The following is a 23,673-nucleotide window of genomic DNA, read 5'->3' on the forward strand; positions in this document are numbered from 1 at the left end:
GAAGCTGTCTGCAGCCTCTGCAGCGCAGATTCGATCCCAGCCCGCTGGTAAGAATCCCACATGGCGTGGCAGACCTCTCCTGTCTCGCCTGCTGCTCCCCTCAGCAGTGTATTTCATCAGTCTGCCTGTTCTGTTCCCTGCTCTGTCTCTGGTGAATCCTCTCACCCTCCTGCGCATCTGGCCTGTACCCTGGTTCTTGTATGCATAAATAAATCTTTAAAAAAAAAGAAATAGTTACAGGGTCCTACAGCATAGAAACTTGTAACTGTACAGCTAAGTAAACAGCTCAAGGAACACAGGAGAAATGATTGTGACCTCGTGGAGGAGTGATCTTCACATAATAGGATAGAATGACAAAGAGATAGGAAAGACAGTGAGCTGCTGGGATCTTATCTTGAGCTGACATGCTTGTGATGGGCCATCCACTTGACTTCAGTTAATCCTGGTACCTGCATCCTGTGCCAGTCTCTTTCCTGGGCACTGATGCCACAAAGATGTGGCTCATGCTGGCACAGTTCTGATTTAATGTCGTGACTGTTAGAGAATGTGAGTCCTTTTGAGGGCAGGAAATTGAATCTTTTTTTTCACTGCTGGGTCCCCATCACTGACTAGAGATGAGCATCTAGTTCTTAGCAAGTGCTCCATAAATATTTGTTACATGACTAAGAAAGGTTTGGCAAGGTGCCATATGAGCAGAGTGCAGAGACAGAGGTTGAGAAGAAGAAAAGCTTTTTGGAAGAGCTGGCCTTTGAGGTAAGTACTGACAGTGATTGGGATTAGCCAGGAGAGTAGGATGGAGAAGACTGTCCAAGAAGAAGGGAGTATGATTTTGGACCAGAGTCTGTTAGAAATGGGGGGCAAGATGAAAATTTGCAAAGGTTCAGGATGAACCCCTTGGCTTTCACATCACTTAAAGGTAGGCACTGGAGTTGTCCCAACTCTGGTCACCATACTAGGCAGTATGTGCCCCTGGAGGTGACAGGCTGGCAGAACTGGAATGAAGAGCTGGGGTTTAGGAACAGGAGATGAACTGGTTATAGGCATCCAGTGCTTGAGTACTACCTCTGCAATGATAAGAGAAGTGGCTACAAGGAAACTAGTTTCTTTAACAACAGCTTACTGAAGAAATTGGATGAGTAAATAATGATACTTTAAAGTAACATTTTAAAAACAAACGTTAAACAATTCTGCAGAGAAGCCATCTCTAAAGCAGTTAAATGGGAAAGGTTGCTCACTTAATCCAAGAGACGCTGATGTGTCTTTGTAACTCCACTTGGGTAAAAACGCTCTCCAGCCTATGGGGCATACTTAATTGTCCTTAGTGTTGGCAGAACTGCCATTCGCGGAAACATTTTACCTGTGAAAGTCATCTGGAGCTGGAACAAAAGAATACTAGCTCTAGAATATCCACTTTTCTACATACACATTGTTGCAAGCTTCTGTCTTCTGCATTACAGACACAGGTGCCCACTTGACCACTCTGCCAAAGTACCTTCTGCAATCCAAGTTTCTACACCACATTCTTCATGTCAGATACTTTACTAGATGCTCCAGAAACTCAGTCTGGCAGGGAAGGTTTAATTAGTATAGTATATACAATGTTAGGAAGGGAGACATCTGAGGTAAGACCTAAAGGATGAAGGCTAAAGCAGATGAAGAAGGGAGAGAGGGGAAGTGTAAGTAGAGGGGTACTGTAGTATGTGATAGCCCAAAGGAAGTAATGGTTAAAAGATCACTGAAGATTAAAGGAATGTGAGGTATAAAAAAGAATGTGAGGTAAATTAGAGAATTCCAGGGTCCTGGAAACTACACTAGAGAATGCAGACAATCCTATCTGGGTAACAGTAATCACTGAAAGATTTTAAGTAAGATGGTGTCATGATTGGCAGTTTTCAAAGGAACACTGGCCATGGTGGTGGGGGAATATTAGAGTAGGAAAGGGGTTTAGAGACTGGCTAGGAGGTCACAGCAATGAACTAAGCCATGGGTGAGTAACGTAGGATTGGCAGGCCACCTCTCACTGTTTTTCAATGGCTCATAAGCTAAGAACAAGGATGATTTTTAAATGTTACTAATGGGGATGGAAATCTAAAGAATATTTGTGACCTGTAAATACGAAAATTTCAAATTTTGGTGTCCATAAATAAAATTTATTTGGAATGTAGATGCACTTGTATACTGTTTGCCTATGGCTGCTTTCAGTCTCCAAAGTTGAGCAGTTAATACAGAACACTGTGGCCCACAAAGCTTAAAATATTTAAAATCTGGCCCTCACAGACAAATTTTGCCTACTCCTGCTCTAAACAGTTGATGATGTCTATACCAGAGGCATTAAGAATTAAGATTGTATATGACATTTTTAGGGCTGTTCCAGGAAGGCCTTTAGGAGGTGAAAATGACTGGCCTCTGATATTGACAAGGACTGCTGGCCTAGCCTTCTGGTTTTCCTGTTTCCATTTTTGCCCCTCTATGGCCCATTCTACACTAGATAGCTGTGGGGGGTGAAGGGTGGGCGTTGGTGGATCATGCCACTACCTACTTACAACTCTTTCTTTAGGATAAATTTCAAATAAAATATTCCTAATTTAAATTTTCCCTCAGTAGCCAGGTGTCTTCATTCTGGTCTTAGTGGACTACATTTTCATTTCCCCCAGAGACTCCCATCTCTTGTTGCATCTTGCATCTAGGCCTTTGGCTAAACCTCTGCCTGGAGTCAGCGTTCCACCTCCACTCCCCGAAAGCTTTGTGCTTTGCAGGTCTGGAATGTTTGAAGTGTTTGGGTGTTTACATTTCTGCCTTCATCCCTAGTAAGAAGGCAGAAACTGACACCCGAACTAGTCCATCCCCAACAGATAGCAGACGCTCAATAAAGGACAAACGAATGTGGAGGGCTGCCGCTACATCAGGTGGCAGCCTAAATTATCAATCGTTTGTGGAATGGGGATATTTAACAAGGCGATTGCACGGATAAAATGCAAGCAAAACGCCCAGTTTGTTTTAATAAACGTGAGTTGAAATTAAATCTGATTTGTGGCCAATACAAAAAGACGAGACTACTTAACAAGACAGACCTTAAATGCCTGGTAAAATGGATTGTAAAGCAGGTCCGGGTGGAGCACATCCCCGCCCTCCGCCCTAAATCTGCTGAGAAGGGGCTGCCTGAGAGCCTGCGTGGTCCCGCCAAGATGACTGCACCGCCCAAAACAGACGCTCCTCGAATACATTTAAGCCCATTCCAGAAACCCTCCCTGCGCCGCGAGTACACACGGCCATTGCAGAAAACAGGGTTCTATCCCGCAGCAATAGTCTGAGGTTACAAGGACCATAATTGGAGCAGGGAGGGAAGGAGGCCTCTCCACAGTGTACTAAGGTGTCGTCGGGCCGCCTTCCAAGCCCCCGGGTTAGGTGTTCGCTCGCTCCTTCCCTTAGGGCAGGACCCAACCCTGGGCGTGGGGCCCGCCCGCCCGGCCGCAGCCTCGTGAAAGTCACGTTCCCTCTGCCAGTCCCCGTCGGGCACTCTATGGTTCTCGTGGTGACTCTACTCAATTCTAGTTCCGGTCTCTATGGCGGCGGCGGAGGCAGGAACGGTTGTAGGTCGGCCGAATTAGCCGCCTAAGGGCCAATGAGGGTGGAGGAGTGATAAAGCGTCAGCCAATGGAAGGCAGAGTTGGAGTCAGGTGGTAGGGTTGACAGCGCCGCGGGCCAATGAGCGCTGGCGAGGGCGGGTCGATCGCAAGGCTTATCCCGCCCGTCCCGCCATTCTCGCTAGTTCGATCGGTAGCGGGAGCGGAGAGCGGACCCCAGAGAGCCCTGAGCAGCCCCACCGCCGCCGCCGGCCTAGTTACCATCACACCCCGGGAGGAGCCGCAGCTGCCGCAGCCGGCCCCAGTCACCATCACCGCAACCATGAGCAGCGAGGCCGAGACCCAGCAGCCGCCCGCCGCCCCCCCCGCCGCCCCCGCCCTCAGCGCCGCCGACACCAAGCCCGGCACCACGGGCACCGGCGCAGGGAGCGGCGGCCCGGGCGGCCTCACATCGGCGGCGCCTGCCGGCGGGGACAAGAAGGTCATCGGTGAGGGCCGGCCGGGCACGGGGGTGGGGCCGCCGGGGAGCCTGGCGGCGGAACCGTTACCCGGAGCGGGGCGAGCCGCGGGCGCGCGGCCGGCGGGGACCGACTCGGCGGCGCGCCGCCGCCCCTCCCCCAGCCCCGCTCACGCCCTCGCGGACGCCGGCCCGCCCGGCCCGCGTGCCCGCCCGGCCGGCGCGCGCGCGCCGCCTCCCCGCGCCCCCTTGGACCCCGCGCGGCCGCGCGCCCCTCCCCCGGGCGGCCGCGCGCCCCGACCGCGTGTGCGGCGGTCCCTCCCCTCCCGCCGGCCGCGTGCGCTCGCCCCGCACGCCGTTGTTCGGGCCCCGCCGCGCCTTCCGCGTGCGGCCCGCGGGCGCGGCGCGCCGCCTACGCAGGCCGGAGGGGCCGGCGGCCGCCGCCTCACGTGCCCCCGCCCCGGGCCGCCCGGCTCCGCGCACGCCCCCCGGGCCGCGGCCGGGCTCGGGGCTCGCGCTCACCCACGTGGCCGCCGGGGCCCGCGGCGGAGAAGGGCTGTCAGGGCCGGGCGGGGGGCCGGATGCGGGAGCGGGGCGCGCCCCGGAGGCTGGCTGGTAATCCCGGGCTCTTGTTCTCTCTCCCCAGCAACGAAGGTTTTGGGAACAGTAAAATGGTTCAATGTAAGGAACGGATATGGTTTCATCAACAGGTGAGCGCAGCGCCGTCGACGCCTCCCTCCTGCCCCTCGCGCGCCCCGCGCCTCCCGCGTGCTCGGCCCGCGGGCCTGGGGCCCTGGACGCGCGTGGAGGCCGCCGGCCCCGGGGTGCCGTCGGCGGGTTTTGTGGTTTTTTCCCCTCGGTGACTGAAGGGTTCGTGGACCTGAAGATTTTTCTTTGTTTTGTGGCTTAACTGTTCATCCGGAGCTCTCGGTAGCATCGATGGTTTCTTAGGGTGCAAAGCGTCTTAAAACGCAGCGGAGGGAGTGGACTGTGGCTGACTCGCATTTAGCACAGCCTGGGGGGACTAAGATCCGGTATATTCTGTTGAACTCGGGTCCCACCCCATTTTTCTCCCTTTCATCGTTTCACGGGTTTTTGACATTGGGTATTGGAGAATTGTGATCCACTAATTAGCATGGAGGTAATTGACAACCTGTTAACCTGGGGAGGTGAGATTTGCCCGCGCAAGTGCATGAGGTCTTGTCATCTTTATTGGGAGGTTATATTGCCTTTGTTTAACGTTTCAGTATTTGCTGCCTTGAATGCCTTGGGTAAAGTTTATATTAGTACTGCTTTGACAATAAAATTGCTTGTGCTTCACCCTAAATAGTAAGCTGGGAGGAAAATGCTCCATTCTCTTTCCTCAATTTTTATTTCTCCTACTTCCTTGTCCCCACATAGCACCTAGTAAAGCTGCGGTTGTAACATTAGAGTGGCCTTAGTCTGGGATGACATGTAACAGTGCATGGTGTCTGAAGGCAGAGCTGCAGACCACATCTTTTGGAATAGTCTTTAGAATTGTTTGTAGCGGTAGGGACGAAGCTTCAGTTCACTCACGGTACTCCTCATGGTCTCCCTTGTGAGCCAGGCATCATTTCCAAGATGGCTGCCAAGACTAGTGCAATTGCAAGGGTGTAGAGCCCCGTTTATGCTAATAGCATTATTGGCTATACAGGTGTGATACTGTCATCTCAGCGTTTTCTTTCTCACATCCTCCTTTTAGAAGGCATTAAACAATTCCATGTTTAAAAGAGCGCTTAGGAGTAAGTATAATACCGATTGTTTGTGAAATGGATACTACAGGAAACCAAATGGATAAGATGAAGCTTAAAAACAGACAACTGGTTGATGAGAAAACGTTCATTACTCAACCGTAAAGTGCCGTGGAAACACTCAAAACAGAAGAGGTTGTGAGGATTTTCTGGTCTGTTTTCCATATTTGCAGTGGTGGTGAAGCATTTTGTTTCTTCCAGAATCCTTAGTTTTCCATCTTCCTGACAAGCCAAGGTAATATTTTTCACCGGTTTTTTGATAATGGATTATTAGCGGGGAAAGGAGGAAATCCTTTGGGACTTATTTTCATTTGACCCTTTTGGGTCAATTGGTCTCTGAGTTTGTTAGTATTTCTGTCTTACTCTGATTCTCAAGTATGTAGTTTCTGTATTTAAGAGTGCTCATTTAAGGATGCTTAAAATGTAAATTCCCAAGTTCTTCCTTTCCAGTTTGGATTTATTGGGGCTGGATTACAAGAGCCAATATTTTAACAAACTCCAGGTTATGATGACTTGTGGACTACACCTTAAAGACATTGCTTTTAAACTTTGACCCCATGTAATGATAAGGGTATTGCTGGTGTACACATTAGAAGGGATTGTAATTTGCCGCATTGCATTGCTTTACATTGCACTGAATGTTTTTTGTGTATACATTAAGATTTGTAGCATGTGAATGCTGTTCTGCTGTGATTTGTTAGATGGACACAGGTTATTTTTTGAAGCGAACAATAGATAGCCAAGATAAAGTAGTTCTTTACATACCCTGAATTTTTATTCCATGAAATGCATTCTTTGAATATCTCTGTTCTGACTTGTAATCAGCTCAATTGGTCTTCCTCCAGGGCAAGTTGAATGTAAATTGGCTTTTGATGATCCTTTGTTTGTATTGACCTAACCTCAACTATTTTGTCAAATTAACTGGTGCAAGTGTGCTTTATATTACTAAACTAGCCTTTTTAGTGTTTCTGAGACTTGACTATACACTGTAAAATTTGACTGCAATTAAGTGCAGGACAGGTTTGCCTTGATTAAGGTGAATATATGTCTTTAAGAACTCAAGTTCTGGAAGCTAGCAGTTGTTCAGTATATATAGGTAGGGCTAGGGGCACCTGAATATCATGGGGAAGAGGGAAGTGTCACATGTGTTTGAGTTTTTTGTAAAGGGGAAGATGCAATCTTTAATTGTGTATCCAAGATTGTTGATTTTTATGATTGAAATAGATTTTTATATATTTTGTTTCAGAGAAATGTATTTTCATTGTAAACGCTTTGATCTAGATGGTTGCCTGTGATGATTGGTATAAGCTGTTTAGAATTATTTTAAAGTGTTTTCCCTTGACTTGGTTGTATAAAAAGAATCATAGAGCTTTAAAAGCTATAAAATAAGACCTTTTGATCTTATTTTGTTGGACTATGTGATCTAGGAATTTTGAAAAATGTGGGTTTTTTGGTGTGCTATGTCTACAAAAGAATTGAATTTAGTGACTAGAGGGATTTGTTGTGTTCTTCCTCTGCCCTTCCCCCCCGCAATTTTTCATTTCATTATGAAAAGATTTACCCAGCATTGTTGAAAATCATGAGAAAGGGGGCCAGACCACGGGGGTCAGTAGTTTCAGAATTTGGCTCTGCTTTTAAAATCTAGATATTCGATTTTGTCTTTTAGTTACATCGGTCGAGAATTGATTGATTCATTCTCTGAACTCATGAGTCAGTAACAATTTTTTAGTGGAACTTGCATCTTTATAGTGACCAAAACAGAAATACTTTTCCTCTTCTCCAAAGTACTTAAAGTGCTAAATCAATCATTATGAAGTTTTGAGGTGGGCAGGGAGGGAATTTGGAGCAAAGAGTCAAATAATGTAGATCACAAATTGGTTTACTAGTTATATTTGCCCCCCCAGGTGTTTTGCTTAGACAACCTGGAATTACTGACATTCAAAATTCAGGAAATTTAACACCAAAAAGATCTTTTAAAGATCTGAATTTTAGCTTTGGAGACCTGTGTGCCCCCCTGTAAAATATAAATCAACTGGCTGTGGGTGTTGTTACCCCCTTTAGATGGGGGTATACATTCCTATTTACCTGTTCTTGCTTAGTTTTCTCCTGTTGGCTTTCCTTCCTGCCTGGCTTTCTATATATGCATTTGAGTTTATTACCTATGACCCAGCAATATGTCTAATAAACTAGGCCAGGGAAAGACTTAGCTGTTCGTCGTCACAAAAATACTTAGTTGTAATGGGGCCAGAGGGATTTGGGGTATATATGACTGGTGATTTTAGTCATTGAAAGAGTTTTGTTTAAATGGTCTCTTAACTTGTCACAGGAGCTCCTGTGTGCTTATTGCTAGCTGCCCAAATTTGAAAAACTTTGTACATTTGATTGATTCGTGATGGCTAAAAGTTGCAGTTTAGTGGATTGACTTTATAAATTCAAGGACTTGTTTGATAGCTCATACTAGGAAACAGTTGAGGTGTTAAAGGAGAGAACATTAGACTTCCTTTCTGAATCTCTATCACCAGAGAGCTAAGAAATGTTTTGTTTTTTTAAGTGTTATTTAAAAAGGAATATATGGCCTCATGAAGTTAAAATATTTACTGTTTGGTTCTTAATTTTAAGTTTATAGACTTACGGAAAGATGGTCCAAAACAGGCCAATATTTTGGATTGTTGGACTAGTTTTAACTCCTGGTGTGTGGTCATAACGGTAAGGTCAAGTCCTACCTGGAAGTCATTGGTTGTCTGATTTTGTCATGGAAGGGGAGAGCTGTCATGCTTGAAAATACTTGAATAGCCCCTACATCATTCCTGTGTCATTGGCATTCTTTTGACCTCTTTTTTATTATAGGAACTGCAATTGCTGATTTCCTTATTCCTTCAGTCTCAGTCCTTGAAATGTTTGGTTTAGCTCACCTAAAACAAAATGGTAGAATTTTAAAAAGTGGAAAACAAGGTCAGCTAGCTGTGAGGAGTGTATAAGAGAGAAATAAAAAGATAAACGGCATTGTGATACTATGATCATACCTGCAGAACTTGGGGAATTGGTGTCTGGACGCTTTAGATTATGGAGTTTATGTAGATACTATAACTTGGAGTTTATTTTTATAACTAGGACTATAATTTATGCTGTTGGTTAGGTGAAAAATTTTTTTTTTTTTTTAAGATTTATTTATGCATACAAGAGCTGGGGTACAGGCCAGAGATGGTGGGGGGTGAGAGGATTCACCAGAGACAAAGTGGGGAACAGAACAGGCAGACCAACTGAAATACACCGCTGAGGGGAGTGGCGGGTGAGACAAGGAGAGATGTGCTGTGCCATTTGGGTTTCTCCCTGGCGGCCGGGATTGAACTCATAGTGCGGTGCTTAACCCCTTGGCGCCACCAGGGAGGCCCAGGTGAAGATTTTAAAATGGCATGGTGTGGTAGCCTGCATCAAGGTAGTAGAATATGCTTACATATGGTAGGTATCATTTAAGGCAATAAGGTGGATCGACAAGGGTATGCTTTACTGCAGGAGAATAGGAGTACTGATGAGTAACACATGAAATGACACTACTGGGAGATGTTATTCCCCCGTTACCCACAATTTCACTTACCTGTGGTCCAAAAACATTTCGTCCAATTAACTATTTTGAGAGACAATCTTTTGTATAACTTTTATTACAGGTATTATAATCTATTAGTTGTTAATCTCTTCTGTGCCTCAAATGTTACAAATTAAACTTTATTATAGCTATTTGTATGTAGTGTGTGTGATGTAGTGTTTATAGGGTTCAATGTTATCTCTGGTTTCAGACTTTCACTTGGAGGTCTTGGACATAACTCTGTGGACTGGGGAGGAATTGCTGTGTTGGAGACCTGTATACTACCCAGTATGGTAGCCGTCATGCACACGTGCCTAGTGAGCGCTTAAAATGCAACTGGTGCATCTGAGAAGACTATTCAAATCAGTGTTTGTTTTGAGCCACTTTCAACTAAACAGCTTGATTATATGAATCTACTTTTTCATAAGTGTAGAATACAAATCAGGTTTTGAAGACTTAGTATGAAAAAAAGTATAAAATATTTCCGTTTTTTATGTTGACACCATACATGTTCAAATTATAAAATTAATTTTACCTATTTTACTTTATTATGGCCGCTAGAAGATAAACCTGGGTATTTGCCTTGGGTTTTATTTCTGTTGAGCAGCAGTTTGGATGTACTTCGCTTTGATTACAGTGTAGATAAGTGCTGTTATTTCCCCTTTACAAATAAGCACCTAAACCAAGTTCATGTAGTTAGTAATGGGGTAGTCAGGAGTCCAACCTTTGCCTCTAATGGTTTTTTCCCTAGTAAGGAACTCTGAATACTGCTCTATAGATCTATAGAGCACCTAACCCTGTTGCTCCCTCCTCTCTGATTAGCATGTTTTCACATACTATGTAATATGACTAAAACCACATTTGGTAAATGTCAGCTGCTGCTTTGGATTGAATGGTGGTGGATTGAGGATAGGCTCTCTTTTCCTTCCCTGATGTACTTTTATTGAAGTGGTGAATGAGGCCTTTGAACTTGCTGTCCTTTCTTTATGGGCCCCAGGACCTGTGGCAAATTATAGGAATGCCTAATAAGATGAAGTAAATATGAGAAATAGAATTTAGAAAATTTGGGCAGTAATTACATTTTAATTTGAAAGGCTGGGTAGTATTAAATGAATGGTGTTACACACAGTAAATAATGAGGTTTGATTGAGCACCTACCATGTTCCCACGGTATGTTGGGTGCTGGACAAAAGAATGACTAGTTCTTGTTCTCAATGAGTTGCCTCTGAAGAGGAGATTATAAACTAGTCTGATGTGTTGATAATCCTATATCCTCAAGAGTATGGTAAAGGGGGCCTCCCCGGTGGCGCAGCGGTTGAGCGCTGGGTTGCGAAGCTGCCCGCGGCCTCTGCAGCGCCGGTTCAATCCCCGGCTGCTCCCGGCCACCGGAGGAGGGTCCCGCATGGCGCGCAGACCTCTCCTGCCGCCCGCTGCTCCCCTCAGCAGTGTACTTCGCTTCTGCCTGCTCTGCTCCTCGCTCTGGCTCTGGTGAATTCTCTCACCCTCCCGCGCTTCTGACTGTACCCAGTGCATGTATAAACAAGCAAACAAACAAATAAATAAATAAAAAAAACATGCCTCTATAAAAAAAAAAATAAATAAAAAAAAATGTTTAAAAAAAAAAAAAAAGAGTATGGTAAAGGCAGAAGTGTGCCTCTTGGTTCTCAGGATACTTTACGAAAGGTAAGGTGTAGTGCTAGGGAATACTGCCTTTCCATTACATTAATAAAGGTTAGAACTTGCTTCTTGATGAGCCATCTTGGCTATTAATTTACCGAAGTGACATTGATTCACAGCACAGTATATGAGTTAGGGGAAGGCGAATAGGTTTTCCAGACCTCAGGTGTACCAGAGTAAGAGTACCCATAATCCTTTACTCTTGCCCATTGGTCCCAACACCCTTTCATACCACTTCCACAATCCCTCTTTCTAGCACCCTTAATTTTGCATCATAATTCCCTGGGTTTGTTTCATCTTAGCTTTGTTGATTGTTTTGTTTCTCTCTATTCCAATGAGTGAAATCATCCAGAATTTGTCTTTCTAATTTATTTCACTTATACAAAATAATTGTACTGCAAGGAGAGAATGCAGGAAATGATGGGTTTTTTTTGTTTGTTTGTTTGTTTGTTTGTTTTTTTCTCAAAATTGTGGAAGCCATTTGCTGTAATCTACATTAAAAATGAAAATGTAAAGATTTCTAAATTGGGCCTTTTCAAGTCTCAACATACTAAAAAGAACCAGGATAAATTTGACCTCTATAAACAGATGACCACATAATTCATTTTCCTGATTTGTAGAGTGGCAGATTAATGATTGCACCAACCTCGGGGTTGTGAGCATTGAACATTATAATGAAGGCACCTGGCACAATATCTGAAACTTAACTCACGATAATGCAGTCTGCCTCTATGTCTAGTTTGTTTTTTCCCATTCTTCAGGTAAAGAAAAGACAATTGAGGACTAAAAGTCAGGGTTCCCATTAACAGTGCTTTAAATATCTCAGTAGTCATTTCACAAGTTGTAGCTTGTGAAAGACAAAATACAGTATTTTGTCTTAGCTAGAACTGCGTTTTTGAGTAGTCCTTTCTTTTCCTGAAATCTGGGTACACTTTGGCCATTTTATTCCCTGGAGGACTGGTTTAGTGGCAGAGTAAATGAGTGGTTGTCTGAGTATATTACTAAGTAGTTTTGGTAACTTTACTAATGTTCTTTTTTTTTTTTTTTTTTTTAATAGAGGCATGCTTATTTATTTGTTTGTTTGTTTGTTTATACATGCACTGGGTACAGTCAGAAGCGCGGGAGGGTGAGAGAATTCACCAGAGCCAGAGCAGGGAGCAGAGCAGGCAGAAGGACCGAAGTACACTGCTGAGGGGAGCAGCGGGCGGCAGGAGAGGTCTGCGCGCCATGTGGGACCCTCCTCCGGTGGCCGGGGAGCAGCCGGGGGATCGAACCGGCGCCGCAGACGCTGCGGGCAGTTTCGCCAGCTTTGCAACCCAGCGCTCAACCGCTGCGCCACCGGGGAGGCCCCTACTAATGTTCTTTAAAGAAATTATCTATTGGTTAACCATGAGTGGTATTACTAGTAATGAAAAATCCCTCCTTACGGAAGTTACATTTTTAGTAAATGTCCTATGATGGCTAATACTCCATCTGTTGACTTGCTATTTTAGACTTTACACCACCTTCCCCACTCCACCCTTTTCCCCACTAAGGTTTGAGATGTAATCACATTGGAGTTGGAAACTAACTGGTAGAAATGGAGCTGTTTGTGTGATGCCTATGAATATTATGACCATTATCAATTCTTGGGTGTTTCTAATACTCAACTGGTCTCTAAGGTTCACTTTTCGTTTCATGTCTCAAGTTGCCTTTGCAGTATTTCTGATTTTACGAGTTGTTTTCTTGTACAGTTTAAAATTATCCTGTTTCATGAATGAATGTCCCTGTGATCATCTAAACTATGTGAATTATTTGGTGCATACACTGTTCTGTAGATCAAGGAGCCAATGATAAGCCAGTTGATTCAGCTGATTGTACCTTTTGCTCCTTTTGTTATTTAATACTGGAACTACTTTTGAACACATTTTCAAATTTAATAGTGACAGAATAAAGAACTGCAGGCAAGCCAATAAAGGTTTGGAAAGCTCTTGTTCATAATGTCACCTTAGCCCCAACCACCAAACTGAAAACTCAGATTATTCTCCACTTCTCCCTCATTTCTAACATTTCACTTATCCCCAAAGCTTTTCCCATTTTACCTCAAGAAGGATTCGTGTTTATTCCATCTTACACCAACCCTTAATCCAGTTCTCCATCAGTCCTGATTAGGGTTTCTTTTTTAAGATTGATTTATACAAGAACCGGGGTACATGTCAGCGGCATGGAAGGGTGAGAGAATTCACCAGAGACAGAGCAAGGAGCAGAGCAGGCAGGCGGACCGAAGAAACTGCTCAGGGGAGCAGCGGGCGAGGCCAGAGAAGGCTGCCATGCCGTGTGGGTTTCTCTCTGGCCAGCCTGGAATCGAACCCACGCTGCAGAGGCTGCTGACAGCTTTACAGGGCCGTGCTTAAACCCCTCTGCCACCAGGGAGGAGGCCCCCTGATTAGGGTTTCTGAACTAGCATTTTGTAAATAACTGGGCTCCTCTTGTCTAGATTTTAACAACTATTCAATAATAATTTTGTTATGTCAAGTTCCTCTAAGAAATCTTTGCTGGCTCCTAAACCTGCATGGTGATTTGACCCCTGTTCCTCGCTCTCAGCCACATTCCTTATGCTCCAGACAGTTTAAACATCAGCGCTTGTGTTGAATTTGCTCATTGTTTGCTTTATACAGTCGTCATGATCTATTCTCTACTTGAGACATGTTCTCATTTTCTAGTAAGCTCCTCTAAGACTCATTAGGGCAGATCCTTCCTTTACCAACTACTTTTGATGAAATAATTTGTTTAGCAACAGTTTGGCTAGGTAAGTGATTGATATAAAGTAATGTCTAACATAAAGTGAAAGGGAATTTAGTGTGTACTAGTAAAAATAGTCATTCACCATCATCCTTAATTGCCTAATGCTTGCTTACATGAATGGGGTGGATTCTGATGGTATTCACATTCTGGAGGGGGCGGGGTTGATGGTCCTTGAGAAGAGCTGCAAAAATTGGAAATGGTGTAGAAAGGATTGAGGGCGAAGTGAGAAAGAAGAAAACTCCCTTGTAGCTAATGAAAAATATAGCTATAGTCTCCTACTTACATTAGTAAGCATGTTGTAGAGGTAAGAGTGGGGTATGCTGGAAAACTTAACTTTAGTAGAATGAATGGCATGTGGTATGTGCTAGTCACTTTTATCCTCTTAATGACTTAGGTCATTGGTTGAATTTTGTTTTCCCTTTAATCTTCAGATAGTGGGGTTACAACTGTTGGCAACTGCTTGGCCTTTAAGACATATCATGAGGGTTTACTAATGTATGGTTGTTATTTTTTTGTTTTTAATCTATTGTCTGGTTACCAACCGGAAAATCTCTAACAATGAAAAATAAAAAACGGGGGTGGAAATGGACTAAAAGCATACCCTTGATCTTTAGCCAACATGAAATGTATTCATTTTTTGCTAATTTGTTAAACTTGGCTCTGTTTTGCAGGAATGACACCAAGGAAGATGTATTTGTACACCAGGTGAGTGCTTGTGTGTAGATATTTACTCTTCTGCCTCAAGACTTCTGGAAGAAAAGGGTGACTGTCTTCTCAACTATTACTCTTTGCAAAAAAGGTTATCAAGTCCAACCACCTGTTTATTTAGTGCCTATAGGAAGAGTAATAGCATGTTTAATGTGTATATTGAAACATTGTATTAGTAATTAGTTTAATGAAAATAGGTGTTTCAGACTGATTTGTTAATAGCTGTAGCTTTTAAAAAGAAATTGTTGCACTAAATTTTCAAACCTAATTTCAGGTGAACAAAAAGCCTCAGTAAACCTAATCTTGAACTAATAATACTGCTATAAAGACACAGAAACTGACAAGATATTTTCAGAATGTATTAGGTCTACCTCTATGGTAAGGACAAATCACAGATTCATAGGACAAAGCTACAAAACAGTTAACTTGGAATAAATACTAGAAAACTAACAGAGTCGTCAGTCCTATTTATTCCGAAGCACTTTGAACAGTTAGATAGACTTTCACCTTTGGGAAAAACAAAGCATAGGTGTTAAATGCTAAACTTCCAAGCATCGTTTAAGGAAAATATTTTGAAAAGTACTTTGGGCTTTCCCCAGTTATTGTATGCATAAATAAATAATTTTTTTAAGTGCTTTGGCTTTTAAGGAGTTTATTGTGTAACTAAATCACTGCTGAATGAACACTAGTCTCATACCTGACTATATACTATATAGGCTCCTCACTTAATTTTCCTCACAGGTTTACATAGGTGCTCTGCAGTTTTTCCACTAAGACTTGAAATACTGTCAACTTGTAATAAAAACTGCTCTAAAATAAAAATTGCTCTAAGAACTTTTAAGCCACTTTTATACTGTAATCCAGACATCAAAAAACAAAGTCAGTCTCCACACTTAGTTATTCTGGCACATGTGAACTTGGATGGCAGCATACTTCTTAGGAAGAGCTGTCTTACTTAGGTTGGTGCTTGATAATGTTCTAAAGCGTCCTATACAGCATTCGCTGACAATCAAGGGGCAAGCGAGATCAATCTCTAGTACATCCAAGACCCTATCAGATAATCATAGGATCAGATGTAAGTATGGAAGCATTTAAATTGTAAGCATAAATGTAAAAGTACTCAATGTTATTTTAAAAGAAATGCTTGTTATATAAAATTGAATTACTCCCACTTTTATCCTTAAGCAAAGACATATGTAGGCTTAGGGACAAGAGACAGCAAGACAGATCAGTTCTGTTGTCTATCAGCAACACTAAAAGGTTTGGGGAGGGTGTTGAGTGCTGACTGAAATAAGAGTTGTGAGGTTTTAATTATCCATACTTCTGCTATCCCCGATGACTGCAGGTAATTGAGAGTTGGCTATATATGAAAGGTATGAAAACTTCTTGACAGTTTAGATGACAGATGAGATCAATTTGGCTGAATGCATGTCACCCAGTTGTACTGACACACAAGGTGTCACCAATCTGCTTTCCTCTCTTTATTTTGGAAGTGGTTTCAACATTTAGTTGTTTCTCTGGACTTAGCTCAGGTCTTAGTGGTGTATCAAGGAGACTGAAGTTCTGGGCAACTTAGATTAATTGGCTTCAGATTTGTTATTTTTCCTGCCTCATCTGGAATGGAAATGCATTTGTGATCCTGTAATGGATACTGCTGTGATGTAGTAGAATGAACACGGGGATTTGAAGTCCTCAAGACTTAGATTTAGAGAAGTTCCTACCCTGCCACTTACTCGCTGTGTGACCTTGGGCAAGTCACCAGCTTTTTAAAGCTTAATCTGTAAAAAAGGGAGTAATAATACCTCACATCATCTGTCATGAGATTGTATAGATAATCCACAAAAGAATTTTGTATAAAAATACTACATAACAAATGTGAGGTGTTGTTCTCCCACTTTTACTTGTAGCACTCTGGAGAAGTAACACATCTATAATGTGAGGTTTATTTTATTCTCGGGAGGTAGTAACCAACTGTCCCATGCAGTCAGATACGATGAAAAGTGGCATGGTTAATACAAGTGAATTGCATTTCCACTGAAGTATTATCACAGGTTGGAAGGAAGTTTGGTTGACATTTGTTACTGAATTTGATATGGTAACACAGGAACAAAGTTGGTTTGGTCAACTTTGAAGCATGCAAAACTAAACTCGCCTGTCATCTAAACTGGCCCTGTGTGGGGCTGGCTTCTATTAAGTGCAGTCTTTGGGGGATAGATGGATATCCTCATTTTGTTCAAAGTTACATGCAATGCTTTTACAAGAAGCTTCTTTAAAAATATGTATTGTTGTGTCTGTCTTGAGTGTTAAATTACTTGTTTTAGTTTTGAAAAACAGTGGTAAAATGTTGGGGCCTTGTATGATTGGAGTATTGTGGTTGAGGTTGGGGGTAGCACTGGTCCCTATTTTCCTAAATTTAATGATGGTTTGGTCTTATTTAAAGCTAATTTTAAGTGTATATCCAAGCTAAAATAATATTGACTCTGGTACATTTTAAATGAAAAAGCACATTATTCTCCCCTGTTAATCTATTTTTGGAATGTGATATTACTAGACTGCCATAAAGAAGAATAACCCCAGGAAGTACCTTCGCAGTGTAGGAGATGGAGAGACTGTGGAGTTTGATGTTGTTGAAGGAGAAAAGGTGAGGATGCTTTTTGTGTAAAGGTTTGACTTCAGTGTGGAAATATTTTGGAGATCTCATCCATTAGGAGTGGTGGTTTTAAGGTGGATGGATGGGTCAGGTGAGCACATGAACACAGGTGCATCAAGCCTATTGTGCTGGCTGCAGTTAGAGGGCAATCTCTTCAGAACAGTGAGGAACTGATTTAGTCATTTCTATGCACCCCTGGCCACAAAAAAAAGTTGTGCTTTGTAAATTTTGTTAAAGTGTACTTAATTCCATTGTCACTGTCAATATATGATGCCTTTTGTAGGGTGCGGAGGCAGCAAATGTTACAGGCCCTGGTGGAGTTCCAGTGCAAGGCAGTAAATACGCAGCAGACCGTAACCATTATAGGCGCTATCCACGTCGCAGGGGTCCTCCACGCAACTACCAGCAGAATTACCAGAATAGTGAGAGTGGGGAAAAGAATGAGGGATCAGAGAGTGCTCCCGAAGGCCAGGCCCAACAGCGCCGGCCCTACCGCAGGCGACGGTTCCCACCTTACTACATGCGGAGACCCTATGGGCGTCGACCACAGTATTCCAACCCTCCTGTGCAGGGAGAAGTGATGGAGGTAAGTGAGTTTTCACCCAAAAAAGGGCGGGAGGGAAGAATCAACTTCATGTGGCTTTTTTTCCACAGGCTGTGCTTTAAGCATTTTCTGTGTTTACTGGTATATTGAGCTATTAATCATAATGGGAAGCACTTTATTTCCTAGTAAGAGTGAGAAATGTTAATACATAATTAGTTACTAGATGATTTTTTTTAATTTATTTATTGATTGATTAATTGATTTATACATACATACATACAAGCACTGGGTACAGTCAGAAGCGCGGGAGGGTGAGAGAATTCACCAGTCAGAGCGGGGAACAGAGCAGGCAGAAGGACCGAAGTACACTGCTGAGGGGAGCAGCGGGCGGCAGGAGAGGTCTGTGTGCCATGTGGGACCCTCCTCCGGTGCCCGGGGAGCAGCCGGGGATCGAACCGGCGCCGCAGAGGCTGCGGGCTGCTTCGCAACCCAGTGCTCAACCGCTGTGCCACCGGGGAGGCCCTAGATGATGTTTTTAACTCCTGTATTCGTTTAGTCTTTGGCTCTATCTGGTTGGATTTTTACTGTTTAAATTTATGTAGTAGCATGATTTCCATTGTCTTTCAGGGTGCTGACAACCAAGGTGCAGGAGAACAAGGTAGACCAGTGAGACAGAATATGTATCGGGGATATAGACCACGATTCCGCAGGTACAGTTTCTGTTCAACAATTTTCTCCAGCATATTAAACCTCACAGCGTCATGCTTCTCCTGCAGTATTTTTTGAGTCATTTATCTGTTAACACTTCACGTTTTCTTTCATCAGATACCTAAAGAGATGAACCTGAAGTCAGTTATCTTTGAGAAAATGTTCTTTGCATCTTCTTTGCTGGCACTGGTTCAGAACAGCTTGTGTAGATGAGGTCTACATTTATACACCTTTTTTTTTTTTCCTTTTCTTTTAATGAGGGTACAGAATTTCACATTCTGTCCTTGAAAACAGGTAAGAGAATGATTTACGACGTTTATTGGGAGGGACAAAGGTAAAGGTAATCTTTTAAGCATTCAGATTATCTCAACTGCTATCCTGACAAAATCAACAGTTTTACCTGTGAGATGGCATAATTTGCAGTAATCACCCATTTAGATATAAAGTTTATTTTGTCTCCTCGAAGTTGCAAAATAACATTTTGGGGGAAAGCCTAGCTCCAGGCTGGCATTTAAACAATCAACCTGCCTTCCTAGGTGTTAGGAAACCCTTTTTAACTCTTTTTATCATCAAAGTGTGATTGGGGGAAGAAGTATGAGCCTGACCACGTTTGGCATGTGGTGTGTCGTTTTCAGGTAACAGTCCCAATCCTATGGTAATGGAAATCACATGCTTTAGCAGTTATTTTTGGGTCTTACAGCACTTGAGTCTCCAGGTGTGATCCCTAAAACTAATAGTAGGCAAGGATAAAGCCAAATACAGTAAAAACTTTAAACTGATGACCCACTTAAACAGAAACCAGATTAGCTGTAGGTGACCAAATAAGTTTAAAGAGACAAATTTCTTAACTGTAAAAGCACCAAAATGCAACATCGAAGTCTTCAAAATACATTGTGACACTGGGGGAGTTCATACTGCCTGCATCAGTATATGTTCATTGAGTTTTGCAATAACTAGTATCTAAAGTTATTCTTAATTGCATTGATGTATGCCATGTTCTGAGTTTTTAATTCAGGAAAATGGGCTGGGGTCCTAGCTGGTACACTAAAATTGGACGTTTATAATTCTTGAGCTACCATGGATTGTGTTGGTCATATGCTGGATGTTGGAGATAGATGGGCTGGGCCCTTCCCTGTTCTGTTTGGAAAATCATTTTTTAAGTTGACATGTTGGATTTTGTTCATCTTAAGCTATGGTTCAGATTGTTTTAAACCTTTGCATAGATACCTTTTTGAAATGTTGCAAATAATATCACAATTTTTTATTTTAAAGTGATAATTGTTTTTAAAATTGGTCTCAAACAGGCTTTCATGACAGTCTGGCCTTAAGTGCCAACAGCAGAGAATGTCCTGGATTTACCTTTTTGCTGCCCTGTTAGAACCACCTGGTTTCATTGGTGGCCTTAAAAAATAGCACCTAAGAATTTTTGTTAAGTGCTTCGGTGTCACTGTTGTCCTTTGGTTTAATTCAGACTTAACATTCTCATCTAAATGGATAGAGTTAACAGTGCCAAGTAATTGCTATGGTGACATATAATTGCCTTAAAATCTACAGTGAATACAGGACTTTCCAGTCTACTTAACCATCAATTTTTTGCTCAAATAAGCAGTAATCACACCTACTCACTATAATGTGTGGGGTGTAATCCTGATGGTATGGATCCAAGAACAAATTGTAGATATCGGACAAGTATAACAGAAGTTTAGTAAAAAGATGAGGTGGCAGTAAAGGAAAAGTGAAGTCAAAAAAGGACTTTGTGGGGATGGGGGGCATTTATAGGCTAAATAATTCAGTAAAAGAGGACAGTTAGCCAAATCATGCTGGAGCTCTTTTCACATGAAATGGTGTGTTTACACTTGAGTAAAGAGAGAAGATGAGGGGGACAGAACATGTGACGAGCACTGCACTGTGTGTCCTAGTAGACATTAAGAATGCGGGAACAAGAAGGAATAATAGTGAAAGTGGGTAGGGTTAACCGCAGAGTGGAATACAAACCCAGGTAGAAAACAAGTGGATGGGAGAAAATTGAAATACGGAGAGTTCGTTTAGAAGCCGCAGTAACAGGGTGAGACGTATTACCCTTTGAGGGAAGACTGCAAGGGAAAGCCAGAGCAGTTTTGCCAAAGACTGGCCTTGAATTCCAAAGAATGGGGAAAGGGATTCAGGAGAAGAGAAAGACTTGGAATGGAATGATGAGAGACTGGAAAGTTTAGAGGTGTTTTTCAAAAACACACATGCATCTAAATGGCAGTTAGAGACTTTGGCCAAAACACTTGTTACTCTTGGTGTTCCTGATGCTTTCTGGGGAGGGGGGTGCTGTGAATATGGATGGAAGAAAGGTCAAAAATATATTACTTTTTACTACTGACATAATCGTCAGGAAACAAACAAAACATTTATTTTCCTTGATAGAAGTCCTGCTACTTTCTTTGGTCCTGAATATTTCAGGCCTTAATATGATTCTTGAGTTTTATATATTCACAAATAACTTTGTATAATTCACAAAATTATACGACCATCACCATTATTTGCAAAATACTTTCATTGAACACTAAATATCCATTAACAGTCGCTCTTCTCTCTCCCAGCCCCTGGCTACCACTAAACTATGCTGTCTGGTTTGCCTGATTTGCATATTCTTCTAAATGAAATAAAATAATCTATGACTTTCGTATCAATCTTCTACTTGGCATATTTTTAAGATTCATCTATGTGATGGCGTGGATCAGTTTTGATTCCTTTGATATCAAGTTATATTGTTTCTGCAGTCATACGTTGATGGACATTTTGGTTCTTTCACTTTTTTGTTAAAATATTTGTGAAATGGAAATGAATCCTGGATATAAACCTGGAAATAGAATTGCTGGGTCACATAATGCAACTAACATTTTGAGCAGTGGCCCAGCTATTTTCTTAAACTGCTGCACCATTCTGTATTCCTACCTACATTGTGTGATGGTTCTGATTTCTTCTCATTCTCTCCAACACTGGTTATTTTCTGACCTTTAGATTATGGGTGTGAAGTGGTTAATTGTTTCAATTAGAATTTCCCTAGTGGCTAATGGTTGCTGTGTACTTTATGTAAAATTAAAAAAAAAGTTTTGATTTCCTGTCTAGTACTTTCCCAATGGACACGGTTACCGTAAAACTTATTTTCGTGAGTGGTTAAAGTGACATCAGTGTTGATGTTGTCATGCCACTCTGTCATATTTCCTTATTATACTAGCTTGTTTGCTAGTCCCTTAAAGCTAGTTTTAAAAAATGTTTATTTTTCAGTTTGCATTCCAAATACAGAATCATCTTACTTGTGAAATGAACTAAATTTGCTCTTCATTTTTGCTAAATGGCCTGCACACCACCTAAACAGGCCAGATATGGCAATGAGTTGCGTGAAGCAAGTGTTAACATCAGTGGGCAGGTTGAAGAAAGAAGACTTATCATTGCAAGTATGCACAATGTTCATTCCAGGGGCCCTCCTCGCCAAAGACAGCCTAGAGAGGACGGCAACGAAGAAGATAAGGAAAATCAAGGAGATGAGACCCAGGGTCAGCAGCCACCTCAACGTCGGTACCGCCGCAACTTCAATTACCGACGCAGACGCCCAGAAAACCCTAAACCACAAGATGGCAAAGAGACAAAAGCAGCCGATCCACCAGCTGAGAATTCGTCCGCTCCCGAGGCTGAGCAGGGCGGGGCTGAGTAAATGCCGGCTTACCATCTTTACCATCATCCGGGTAAGTGAGTCTCAGTGGCCTTCCCTGGTCAGTCATGGGTGGTATCTGTCGATGCCAGGGTGGGGGAGCTGGAGAGGGACTGGGAGGAGCATGTATTTCACCAAAATTCATGCCTAAAATGCCTAAATACTCCATTCTGGTAATATTGGAGTATCAGTCACACATGACCCCTCATCAGTCTCAATTCTGACACCTAGAGGCCTATCTTCACATTGTATCGTGTCAGTTTTCAGAAGTCTAATTTCACTGAAAGTCCTGCTAACTTTAAGAAGTAGGTTAATTACACTGTTCTTGTTTTCAGAAAAGAACTATTAACCCTTTGCACTCCGAACCATTTTACGATATTTTGATTTAATTTCTTGTGCCATTTCAAGATAAAACTTCAGGGAAACATGCATGTCTCAAAAAGTTGCGTTGAAATAACCTCAATTCCCCGTAATCACTAATAAATCGCAATGTCCCCTGAGAGGGGACAGCGGAGTGCAAAGGGTTAGAATTACAACCCAAGTGATGATGACTATTACAGTTTTGTTGAGGGGAAATGGCAACTTCGAGGTGTTTTTAGTTTTTGTTAGGGTTTTTCTATTGGGGAAGGGGAAAACTTGTAAATAGCTTTAACTCCTACCAAAGTCATGCGTTCAAGTGTCCATAGGGCGATTCAGATCAATTAATGTTACTGAAGCTTATTGAAGCTGGCCTGTTTTTGTTTACTCTTAAATTCTAAAAATAGGGTATTCCTTTGCAGTCAGCTCTTTCCTTGATATACTGAGAGACATGTAATTGTCTCTGTTTGGCTCTGAAATTATCATTTTCAGCCAGTGGTATGTTTGTGGGTTTTTTTTCCCCCCACTGTACTATTTTCTGAGTGGCAAAAGGTCAACCAGAACTTACAAATAACCTTCTTGTCATAGCATAGCAACGTCCACTCCTGTTACAAATCACACTATCTTAGGGCACATCAATATGAGATTTGCTTAAATGCTTTCCCTACTTAGCCAGTATGATCTGGAGCAATTTGATATATACTAAAAGAACATTGCAGTGAATTGTGTGCGATTAAAAAAAATTTTTTTTCTTTGCAGTTTAGTCATCCAACAAGAAGACAAATATGAAATTCCAGCAATAAGAAATAAACAAGATTGGAGCTGAAGACCTTAAGTGCTTGCTTTTTGCCCGCTGACCAGATAACCAGAACTATCTGCATTATCTATGCAGTATGGGGTTTTTATTATTTTTACCTAAAGATGTCTTTTTGGTAATGACAAACGTGTTTTTTAAAAAAAAAAAAAAAAGCCTGTTTTTTCTCAATACACCTTTAAAGGTTTTTAAATTGTTTCATATCTGGTCAAGTTTGAGATTTTTAAGAACCTCATTTTTAATTTGTAATACAAGTTTACAACTTGATTTTTTCAAAAAGTCAACAAACTGCAAGCACCTGTTAATAAAAGGTCTTAAATAATTGTCTGTGTATA

At 42.2% G+C, this 23,673-nt stretch overlaps 1 protein-coding gene across 3 annotated transcripts; it reads left to right on the forward strand.

Moving 5' to 3' along the window:
• The first annotated feature begins 3,757 nt into the window (after positions 1-3,757).
• Positions 3,758-23,673, forward strand: YBX1 (Y-box binding protein 1). Of its 3 annotated transcripts, XM_037498386.2 has the most exons (8): positions 3,758-4,072; positions 4,688-4,751; positions 14,529-14,562; positions 17,117-17,206; positions 17,499-17,801; positions 18,387-18,469; positions 21,936-22,201; positions 23,284-23,673. In XM_037498386.2, exons 1-7 carry the CDS (start codon positions 3,907-3,909, stop codon positions 22,168-22,170), a joined length of 975 nt encoding a protein of 324 aa, XP_037354283.1. In that variant the 5' UTR covers positions 3,758-3,906; the 3' UTR covers positions 22,171-22,201; positions 23,284-23,673. The 3 variants fall into 3 exon arrangements, with proteins under 3 accessions (XP_037354283.1, XP_037354284.1, XP_054546942.1); XM_037498387.2 differs by lacking the exon at positions 17,117-17,206 and having other exon boundaries at positions 3,759-4,072; positions 23,284-23,672; XM_054690967.1 differs by lacking the exon at positions 17,117-17,206 and having other exon boundaries at positions 3,759-4,072; positions 23,289-23,672.

Source organism: Talpa occidentalis, unplaced genomic scaffold (assembly GCF_014898055.3).
Source record: "Talpa occidentalis isolate TD23 unplaced genomic scaffold, MPIMG_talOcc4v2.1 talOcc4.9, whole genome shotgun sequence".
NCBI classification, from domain to species: domain Eukaryota; kingdom Metazoa; phylum Chordata; class Mammalia; order Eulipotyphla; family Talpidae; genus Talpa; species Talpa occidentalis.